Below are 11080 nucleotides of genomic sequence, written 5' to 3'. Positions count from 1 at the left end.
CAGAGTCAATAATTCTCTCTTCTGCCAGCAAAACCCACAGGGATTAATAAACTTCTCTGAACTGAATTCCTGAGTCAGAGGCAGCCCTACTTAAGTCTTATGTCAGAAACAAGATATTTTAGTGAAATATGCAACGGGGAGCTTTCATTTCTCATCGCCTATACGGTTTCTATATAGATTTTTATATTGTACCAGATTATTTATAACATTAGCCAAGGATCAGCCTCCTAACCTTACTCCTCTTTTAAGGCCAGAAGGAAAAAGAAGTCCCATCCCCAGGGGTCATCCAGGAAGGAATAAATAGCAACAGGATCTCAGCAGCGTTCACCACGGAGCAACAACCTCACCAGGGGTGGAAACAGACGCATCTGCTTGCTGGAGGAACCTGAGCAAACCCAGCAGTGACGGCACCGCAGCGCTGCAGGCAGCGGCACTGCTTCCAGCCACCGGGCCCGCTGCCGCCCCGCCGCGGGAGGGCCGTGCCGTCCCCTCCCCGTGCCCCACGGACACACCACTGCCTGGCTGGGGCCCCAGCTGAGATGTTGGTACCAGACAAACACTTCGTGACTTCTGGTGCTGCTCCACAACCACATGAGTATTAGCACATCTTTCAGCCCTTAAACTCATGGCAATTACCAGGCAGAATTAGAAGCTGATTGTTTTGCACTATTCCAGACAGGCCGGCAGCAATTCAGCAAGAGGAACGCAAGACCACAGGCGAGCAGCAGCCCGCTCCGGTGCTGGGACGGCAGAAGGTCCTCAGATACAGCACTCAGCTGAATCGGCCCAGGAGGACAGAGGTAAATCCCTCGAACAAGAAGTTAGGTGCAGCTTTAGCGCTTCTGTGGGGCAGCCAAAATATATTCCTCCTTCAAAACGTTCCTTGCTAACACATACCGAATCTGAATCCTGTCAGTCAGCAAAACACTTCACTAATATCAGGGGAAATTTAACACAGTAATTTTTTTTTTATTATTTTATTTTCTTTTTAAATGAGGCAAACTCATCAAGTGCCTGCATAACAGGCACATGGGTGGGAAAAAGAGTTCCCCATTGCCCTGGTTGCCCACATTCATCTCGCTATGAGCTCACCCCAGGCACGATGGACACAGGAGACAACCTGAATCAAAACTGCCATCTCTTGCACATCGTGAGACGGGCAGCAGGGCACTGCCACAAACACGTACTCACTCTGCTTTGGAAAAATCCAGACATCAAAACATCTACGTTCCGTTTTGAGCTTAGCTTCACATTTCTGAAATTGCTGCGCAGTTTCCGATTTCATCCAGTTTGTCTTGGCATCAAGGGACGTAGCCAAGGTCCCTTGTTGTCCCACTGAACTTTTTCCAGAATGTTAACTTCCTTCCGTAATGTTATTTATGGCTCGTAGCGTTTCTGAGAAAAGTATCTGTACTTTCATCTGAATAGAGGAAAACTGAAGGACAATGAAAGTAAAGGAAATATCCCACAGCATGACAGCAGAAAATTGGAAGTTGGGAAATAAAAGAAATAGGCCTGTTCTTGTAACTGTGAAATTATATCCTTCAAAAAACATACTCAGGTTAAAAAAAAATTCTCTCTCCAGATTTTTTTTTTTTTCTTTTAAACTAAAATCATACCAGGGAGAATATTAGGAAAGGCCAGAATTTTCTTAATAACGTGGGAAATCCAACACAAAAAAAAAGGGAAGCAAAGCCAAATGGCCAGAGGAAAATAATTTTATTAAATTTTATTATATCCACATTTAAAAGAATAGGGACAAACTTGCATGCCTAATTAGGTTGTTTGGGGTGGTTTTTTTCTTTTTTTTTTTTTTTAAGAACAAATAAGCATCTTCGTTCGTTACAAATGCTTTCAAAGTCACTCTATGAACTTTCTCACTGTCAGGAATCGAGCCATGTATGTGCCAGTTTAATGAACTAAATAAACAATTGTGTCACCGATGTCCTTTGTGAGGCCATTCTCAGTAATGTGAACACGTTTCTCATCCAGGTCAATATGGAAGATGGCTTGCTCTAGAATAGGTGTTTTCTCCACTTCTTCTTTGCCAAGGACTGGGACACGGCGGGGTCCAAGTACGGGATCATCAAACCTCATCAGTTTCACTTTAGAGAGATCTGCATTAAAGAGACTCACTAATTAGGTTACAGGATCTACGCACAAGCTATAGTATCAAATAAGTTAACCAAAACAACACTGAATACTTGGTACTCCTAAAATATCTTCCCCAAGGAAATATATTCACTCAGGGATACTGTTCACATTAAGTTTTAAACCCACTACAAAGATGTCATTCAGTGGTTACAGAGCACATTACTAGCAGAAACGGTATTTGTTTGTTTTATCCCCAAGTCCCAACACCGCATTCTAAGCATTACATTTCCCTTATTTGTTTCTGTGACAGCTACGAGTAACTGTAGAGTTACTGTCTTCATTTTCTGAGGAAAGAATTCAGGGATTGTGAGAAAGAGGAAGGTGAGGATTTTTGTAAATACAATTCCACTTTAAAATTCACACCAATAAAAGATTGCTAAGCAGACCAGAAAAATCACTGTGAAGCCTCAGATCTTTTAGTCAAGCCTTCCTCCAAGTACAACCTCCTATCCCTTGTGCACCAACAGAACAGTGACACCTTCTGGAAAAGATGAAAAACTATAAAGAGTCACTTTTTTCCATCTTTTCAAAATACTCAGCAGTAGGGTAGTAGACATGCATACACTTCTACTACGCACACAGCACATTTCCCCAAGTGCATATTGCTACACATTATCGTATATTCCTCCCTCTGTGCACACCACCAATGGGCAGTTGTCTTTGTCAGACAGCTGGACATTAATGTAAAACACAAGCTGTTGAAAAATAAGGAAAGAAAAGACGTCTCTGCTGTCACAAGCTTTTGGATCAAGTCCATCTTTCCTTTAATGTCCAGCTCTACAGTGATTCAGATTTGTTTGAATCTGAATTTCTGCATTCTTCAACACAAACACAGCTACTATTCCTTTAAGAAAGCTATTTTCTTTCATTACACTGGCCAGAAACTTCATGTTTGTTTCAAAGATGTTTGACATGAAATTTTACCACGTTATTCTGTGTTTTCCTAAAATATCTTTCCAAGGAGTTGGAGAGGCAAGGAATACTAAAATTGTAAACAAGCAGGCTGAAAAACAAACCGTTTATTTCTAAAAACAACAAAAAAAAGGGGTGAGGGGAACATCCTGAAATATTATTACGTATAAAGATCTTTAGACTGTCAAGATACCACAAACATTTAAACTGACCAGCACTCTCAAGAGGCAGCTTTTATTCCAACTGCAACAATCCAAAAAACAAGAAAGGAGGCTAAGATTTTCTCAGTGCCACACAATGAGACAGTGATGAGATGCTGTTTTCATCATCATCTTGTCATGTCAGTGCCCATCGCCTGAAGAACCTACCTACGTGGCAGCGTAAGACTCGTGTGAGGTTATTGGACAGAAAACTATTTAGAAAGCAAAGAAGCAAGAGGACACAAAGTACTTATGGCAATCAGAGGATTTTCATCAGAAAAGAAGAAAATCCATCCCTATGGAAGTTATTGTGGTGGAATTCAGATCCCTAAACCACAGAACACCAGCCACTCCACAGAACTCTACAAGCACTAAATAGAAACGCTAGCAGCAAAAGCGGCACACTCAGGTTCTGTCTGGAGACCTTTATCTGAGCCATCACTGCACCTCTACCAGGACAACTACCTCTGGTAAGCGAGCAGGGGTGATGCTGTCAGACACCACAGCAAATTGTCTCCCCAGCTGCTCTTGCTTGGGTCTCCACTACTGGAAACCAGCTAACATCAGGGAATGGACTATGTAGTGCTACGACAGCTTAAATGCTGCTTAAGGTCGGGCTTCACAGGTGATAAAATGCATGTCTTAATGCTCTCACAATGTAGTTCACTGTTGCCCATGGACTGAGTGCTTTCAAAGAAATTCTTCTGATGCTTACTGACTCTTACTACTACATAGTACTGACTCTTACTACTACATTTTAGTAGTATATACATCTTACTGCTAGATATTACTGACTCTTACTACTACACATCTTACCTTTGATTCCTCTGTCCATCTTCATTAAGCGCCTGATCACTGTCTCTCTATTATCTCCTTGCCTGATTTCAATTTTTGTAGAGAAGTGGCCATTTGATGGTTGAGGGTTCACCAAAAATACAGACACACCAGGCTACAAGAGAGTTGGTAATAACAGTAAAGGCAAAATCTGTGTTTGTGATCAAAGCCTCAGAGGAAACACGCAAATAAAACAAATAAACGATCTATCAACAAATATTCTGGATGGATAACCTTCATTTAGAAACACTGACTGCCACTGGCAGAATGCAAGCTCTCACAGGAATCTTTAAAATATAAGCCACAGTATGCATAATTTTTTAGGACATATTTAGGGAAATCAATGAAATTTTTACGGTTGAAAAGTATTACAGCTAGAAATATTCATATATGATACTACTGCCAAAGAGTTTCACTAATCACACACTACTCACTAATTCTTTCAAGACTCCATTACACTGTGCTGTAGGAATAATTTCAAAAGGCTTTATTTTTATGCAACTGAATGCGGTTTATTAGCCCATTATAAACTAACAGACAATCATTGAAAATATTAAAAAACACCTTAGGATTCAGCAAGCTAAGTTTCACATGGAAGTTTAAAGCACCTTAAAAAAAGGTATAACACTGCCAGAATTTCTAAGTAACAGTGGTAAAGTGAGATTCATCTAGTTATCTAGAGAGTGGTAACGGAGGCGCGTGGCTCAAAGAAACAAATGTAAGAGTATGCTGATGCTCAAGTCACTCATTTTTAAAAGTCTCCCAGTCAGCACAATTTAAAGATTTGACCTAAAGAGCCTTGAGGATAAGATACAAATACAGGCACATTTACTATTTCCCCTGCCCCCTACACACAGCTACAATTACTTCAGGAAGTGTTTCCTGTCTTGAAGAGGTGTTAGGTTAAGGGCAAAAATTCCTCTTTATATATCTGAACAAACTTTTAAATGGCATGCTTGTGGGATTGTTTTAACTTAAGTTTTCAGATTTCCAGTATCTAAATTTCTGATTTTACCTCAGTTCTGAATACAGAAAACGGTTTTCCAGGACAGCATTCTTCTTTTATTTTATCTTCTGCTTCAGAAGCAAACTTCACTTCAATGTGATCCAGCTGTAAGAAAGGGTATGTGTGCGTGTAAATAGGAGTTTAATCATTCTGGAGGGAGCAACAGGAGTTACCAGACCTCCATGCACTCCAGGTCCCCCCTAACATTCTTGGTGGTCCTCTGTTCAACAAGCTGCAATTTCTCATCATCGTTTTTTTAAACAATGGGGGTAGGATGAGACAGGGGCAAAACACTGACACATTCTCCAAATTTGAGCTCAGCAGGGCTGAGAGGGATGACTTCCCAAATCACGTTCTATATAGGTAACTCTTTCTAATGTAGGTCAACAAACAGCATGGCTCATTTACAGTGACAGCACACTCGCATTAAACTTGCATTAAACCTGACAGCCCCATAGTAACCAGTGTCTTTTGTAGCAAACTTGATAGACAGCCAGCCAGCTCCCAGCTTATCCAGAAATATGGAGTTATTATGCCCTGGTACAGAACATGACAACTCCTGTTAAACTTTATATGATTTGGTAGTCTAATTCTTATGCTTCTGTACGTTCTCCTGCATGAAAGTTCCACCATTTAGCAGGACAACTGCTTCTTCCACCAGTTTAGTGGTTTTGTTTGGTTGGTTGGGTTGTTTGTTTGTTTTTGCAAATTTACACATTTTACAACAAAAGTTATTGCTCATTCTTGACTTTGGATTGCTCCTATATCAGAGCAATGAACCCACATTTATTACATATTGCACAGGTGAAAAAAATGAAGTTTAGTAGTTTGTATTTTTGAAACTTCTAATTCTTGAAACAAACTATTTCTTATAAACCTGCCTGAGCTGTTCCCCCATTCAAGTATTTTGGTTATCATATGAAACTGGCATAAATGCTTCTAGACTGGCCTTTCACAATATAACAGTTTTAAAAACCCTGCCTAGAATCCACTCCTTGAAGAGGGTGAAGTAATCTGCTACAGATAACATGTGCCATTGTAAGAGTCTGAAGATACGAGGCTGTGATCATTCTTACTAGTGATGCCTATGAACATCTCCTCCTCATTTCTTCAGTTGAAGAATGTAAGATATTGGTTAGGTCTGAGAAAAATGTCCCTTCGAAAGTGTCACTGGAAAGGCTGGTCCTCCAGCTATCCCAGTGAGAACCAAGCAACAAATATGCCAATATATACTAACCTCTAGGGAATTTGTCAAATAGACAATATTCTCCATGAGTACTGCCCGTTCATCAAATTCCAGTTCCAGATCAAGAACACGTGAACCATTCTTCTCCAGATTTTCCTGTCAAAGGAAAAAACTGGATTAAAACCCTCTGAACACTGCAAGTAAAATAATGCTTCAAAATGGCAAGCAACATACATCAGTCATGAAAAGAACAGGCTTTTAAACATAAGAGCTCTCTGCTGGCACAATATGCTAGCATAGGAGCAACTATTCTCTCATAATAGGGTTTCTTCCTCAGGGCGTTAGTGACACTGATGGGAGAAGTAAGAACAATTATAACACATCTTTAATATAGAATTCAGAAGGTGTTTTATATTCAGTTACTTATAATCTCTATTTAATGTGCAGGATGAGAATTCTCCAAGTCAGTCAGCATTTCAGTGCTATTTCACAGCAGGAAATTTAGTCTTATGACCTAGTTTAAAACAAAGAATGAGCACACAACAACTGGACATGTTCACAACAGTTGTAAAACAAGTTCTCTGCAGGGAAATAACAATCACTGTATATGTTAACATAAAGGTAACTTAATTAGTACAGAAAACCAAAAACAAATCACAAGATCCAAAGTATTAAAGGCAATATAAAAAACACCTTAAAAAAAAACCTGAACTTCATCTTTGGAATTTAACCTGTCCCTTTCTCACTTTCATATGCTGAGCCAGATGTCTCTTTAGAAGCTCTGCTCCATCAGACTTACCCTGGCAGTAGTTTCCTCGTCAGTTTAATGTACGAGATTCCCTAAATTAACAATGAATTTCTTCCCTTTGTAAACACAGGAGAAGCTTTGGGATTTAGGCCTTCTTTTGAAGAAATAGGAAGCAAAAGCAAAAATGCTTCTTGTACATTGAAACTGCTGAATACTCAGTTTCACAGAACAATATTCTGGTCAAAGGAATTTGAGTTCAGAAGTTTCTATGTATTTATATGTAATCGCTTACTGATCATCTTTTAAAGGGCAAGGATCAATTATTGGGTAACCCTCAGCATGCCAACCCATTCCCTGCATGCAACAGAATCATTAACTATTGCCAGATGAACACTATCAAAAACCAGGTGTGCTTCAGACCTAAACTTACTCATATGATTGAGAGCTTGTCTGATCTGTTTAAACTGTACTAGCTCGTCTAATAAAGTACTACCTTTTTAAAAACTTCACTTATACAGACAGCTTCATAGCTGCTTTGTGCTTTCTATTCCTCTAAGAGTTTTTGAGCTATCACAAAACAGAATAATTAGAATGACCTTAGACAGAGGCCAAGAGAATGCTTTAAAACAGCATTTATATGACAAACATAAGGTTAAGAAGTAGAAGACGTTAATAAATACATTTTTTAAAAGCCACTTCTTAATTGGTGTCAAAATGTTACTTTTTCCCTTAAACTTCATGATTTTTCCATTACTAGTCCCTCCCAACATCTACAAATCACATATAGAGTCAAAGAGATTTTAAAACTGCACACAGTATTAGAGGTACATCCTCACCAGTGCTGAACAGAAGGTAAGGATCAAGTCCCACAACCTGCTGGCAATACTTTGCCCACTGCAGCCCAGGACACCATTAACCTTTCTCTATACAAGAAGCTTCCCTCTATCACATACCTTAATCATGGCAACAAAAGGCATAACCTTCTTCATATACTTCTTCAGCTCTGGCAAGTTGTTAAGCTCACTGGCAATTACTTTATTATCTGGCAGTTGACCTCCACTGACCTAAATGTTAATGAATATACATTAAAAAGAATAGGCATCATTTAAAAAATAAATACTTGCCCTTTAATATCATATACCCTTCACTTTCCCAAAATACCAGCAAACGCTATTATTATCATTGATTTCCACACAATCATTTTCTCATCCTTTTAAAACGTTTTAGAAGTAAGACTGTAAAATCTTGACCAAAACCACTTATCTACTGCCATTCAAGCAACTCAGTATTATTCTGTGTTTTCTTCACTCTTGCCTTTGACTATATATTAAGGTACCTGAATTATATACTAAAATGCATTTTAAATCCACATTTAAGTCTTGCCTCAAGCAGATTTTCATGCAGTGGTTTTCCCAAACTGTTTGTACTTTGCATTCACAGTTCAGATATTTGCCAGTGCTTCAAGTCAGTGCATCAGACTGAACAGCAGAATTCAATACTGATACAAGAAAGGCTATAGAATTCCCCAAACTTAACACTCTAAAGACAAGTTTCACTTGAGGAACATTGGTTTAACTCAATATTGCACGTTGAGAGAGTCATAACTCTCATCTATCAGCTACAACACTGATTGTTTAAGCTGAAAAAGATGATGGTTCATCAGCATGCCAAAAACCATTCTCACCAGTTTCCACATTAGAAGCAGACTCTTCTGCTTTCACAGAAGCTAATTTCTTCTGCTTATGACAGATATATTGCATTTCAACATATTTCTTGCAACATCAGTGAACGGTATACACCTACTTAGAGATCACAAAATGCTTCTAAGCCCTCTTGCATAGTAATATTAATCTCTTAGTCAACAACATTTCCTCAGAAATACTCCTGGGAAAGAGAATATTTTAAAAGTTTATCAATTTAAAAATGAAAAATGACAAAACATGGGCCAGTTTTCACTCAAAAATTGTCAAAAGGAACAAGGTCATACTGTCAAATCAGTGGTATTCCTCAGAAAATCTTCATTAAGCATTGAAAACTACTAGACAGATATAAAAGCATAAAGGAAATTAAAACTGTCTCACTTTATATTTAAGTAATTTGGTAGCAAGTTACAGCTTATAAGTTTCTTTAGAGATAGAAAATAAGAGCACAAAAAAGCAGGTAAGCAGCCCAAAGAAACAAGAGCAGTCACCTGATAGTGCTTGCGCAGAACTGATAAGGTGGTGTGCTGCCAAGGCGGGTAGTTCTTTGCCACGTAGATGGTACAGTGAGAAGGCTTCTGGGAAGGTTCTTTAGTACTTTTCTAAGGGAACAATAGGGAAAAAAAAGTAACATCAGGAGGGAGTTCTGACACAATCCAGAATTACTGAGTATGAAGACTTAAGGATGACTTAGTACACTTCACCTTTCCTTTCACAGGTGCCATGAAGCTCTTGAGACGAAGTCTGAGCTCATGAGCTGCTTCCATGAGGTACTGAGAAGAGCGAATTAGTATCTCATCCACAGGACCTGCTATTGGCCAGGAGGCTTTCATGATGGAATCAGGCTTTGAAGAAAGGAAGAAATTAAATGCACTGAGATAAAAATACATTAGTGTCTGTTATTTTCTCAAACCATTATAGCTTGAGTGGAAACTGGTTTACACAGTTTGAACCTCAATGAGCACCCACCAATAACTCAGTTGTAAAGGAATAAGTATACAGCCAACAAGCACTAATTTGCAAGTATGTTAAAGACTATATATACAAGCACACCTGCCATATAAGTACATAACTTCACATACAACATTTATTTCTCCAGTTTACCTGCCAACACAAGTTCAAAAGCTAATTTTCATGCATAAATGTAGAAATGTTTCATTATTTGGATTAATTTTAGATCACCGCTCAGTGAGAGGATAGTCAAAGTAACTTGTATGAAAGTTACATAAATCATTACAGTAACCACGAATACACAGATTAATTCAATATGCTTGCTGTGATATGGATGATGACCTATTATGGCAATTCATACACTAATATAGGACAGATGTTTCTTTTACCTGCATATGAATGACATCCATAAGTCTGATACTAGCCTTACTAAAAATCAATGAAAGCTTAGCTCTGAATGAAAAAACAAAACTGAAACATATACTACTAGTACCTTTCCCAGCAGTGACCAGATGTGTTCACATAAGTGGGGACAAATGGGAGCCAAGAGCAGAGTCTGAACTTCAATGAACTGAAACACCAACTCTCTGTGCATTCCTTCTATCGCCAGCTCACGATATTTATCTTTTGCTGCCTGAAATAAAGCCAATTTAACCACTGTTAATATGTTAAAATAACGTTATATATGTTAAAACAACCATTGATATGTTAAAACAACCATTGTTAACACATTAATTGACATGGAGAAACATTTGAAAGAAAAAAAAAAAAACAATTCTTTGCTCTAACATACCTTTAGAATGTAACAAGTTTAGAACTCAATAATACATTATTAAAATATATTATTAAAAGAATTACATTCTTAAGCCTGCGAGTGTAAATCTGTCAGTTGACCATTGTACAATAGCATGGTACTTTAAAAAAAAAAAAGTGGTTTTTTTGAACAGACATAACATACAAAAATATCCACAACTGCGTATCAGGTACTAACATTTTCAATAACTTGCAAAGATACTAAAAAGTAGTAAGAAAAAGGTAATGAATATGATCTATCCTTATGCATACAGTACAGCCTATTTAATCATGCTCCTGAATAACATAAAGGAACCACATAAAGGAGTCTCGGTAATTATGCGAAGTGGCATGGTTCAGCAGACACTCTGGAGACATAGTTTATAGAGTATATCAAAAAGCATTCTACTTCCAAACAATTCTGTTGATTATCATCTGTATTTCTTATGCAGAGTTCCTTATTACAAAGGAGCAAAAAGGAAACACTCTTCTCAATAGCATCTTTTTTTTAAAAGAGCTTTTTGCTCATATTAGATATCAGAACTATTTGCAGCATCACAGGTGCCCTCCTCTAGCCTTTTGCAAAATGCCACAAAA

General features: G+C 38.2%; 1 protein-coding gene across 4 annotated transcripts in view; it reads right to left on the bottom strand.

Moving 5' to 3' along the window:
• Positions 1 to 1702: 1702 nt before the first annotated feature.
• Positions 1703 to 11080, bottom strand: part of LARS1 (leucyl-tRNA synthetase 1) — a 30156-nt gene continuing 20778 nt past the window's right edge. For all 4 annotated transcript variants that reach the window (XM_035560525.2, XM_035560527.2, XM_035560526.2 and 1 more), the window contains exons 25-32: positions 10185 to 10325; positions 9445 to 9585; positions 9232 to 9342; positions 7994 to 8104; positions 6344 to 6448; positions 5116 to 5211; positions 4083 to 4215; positions 1703 to 2117 (exon numbers count right to left, since the gene is read on the bottom strand). In XM_035560525.2, coding sequence (XP_035416418.1) covers positions 1912 to 2117; positions 4083 to 4215; positions 5116 to 5211; positions 6344 to 6448; positions 7994 to 8104; positions 9232 to 9342; positions 9445 to 9585; positions 10185 to 10325 — 1044 coding nt within the window. In that variant the 3' untranslated portion in view covers positions 1703 to 1911. The remainder of the gene's footprint in view (positions 2118 to 4082; positions 4216 to 5115; positions 5212 to 6343; positions 6449 to 7993; positions 8105 to 9231; positions 9343 to 9444; positions 9586 to 10184; positions 10326 to 11080) is intronic.

Source organism: Cygnus atratus, chromosome 14 (genome assembly GCF_013377495.2).
Source record: "Cygnus atratus isolate AKBS03 ecotype Queensland, Australia chromosome 14, CAtr_DNAZoo_HiC_assembly, whole genome shotgun sequence".
NCBI lineage: Eukaryota > Metazoa > Chordata > Aves > Anseriformes > Anatidae > Cygnus > Cygnus atratus.
Note: the sequence above shows the minus strand (reverse complement) of the source record. Positions and strands in the feature narration are given on the sequence as shown.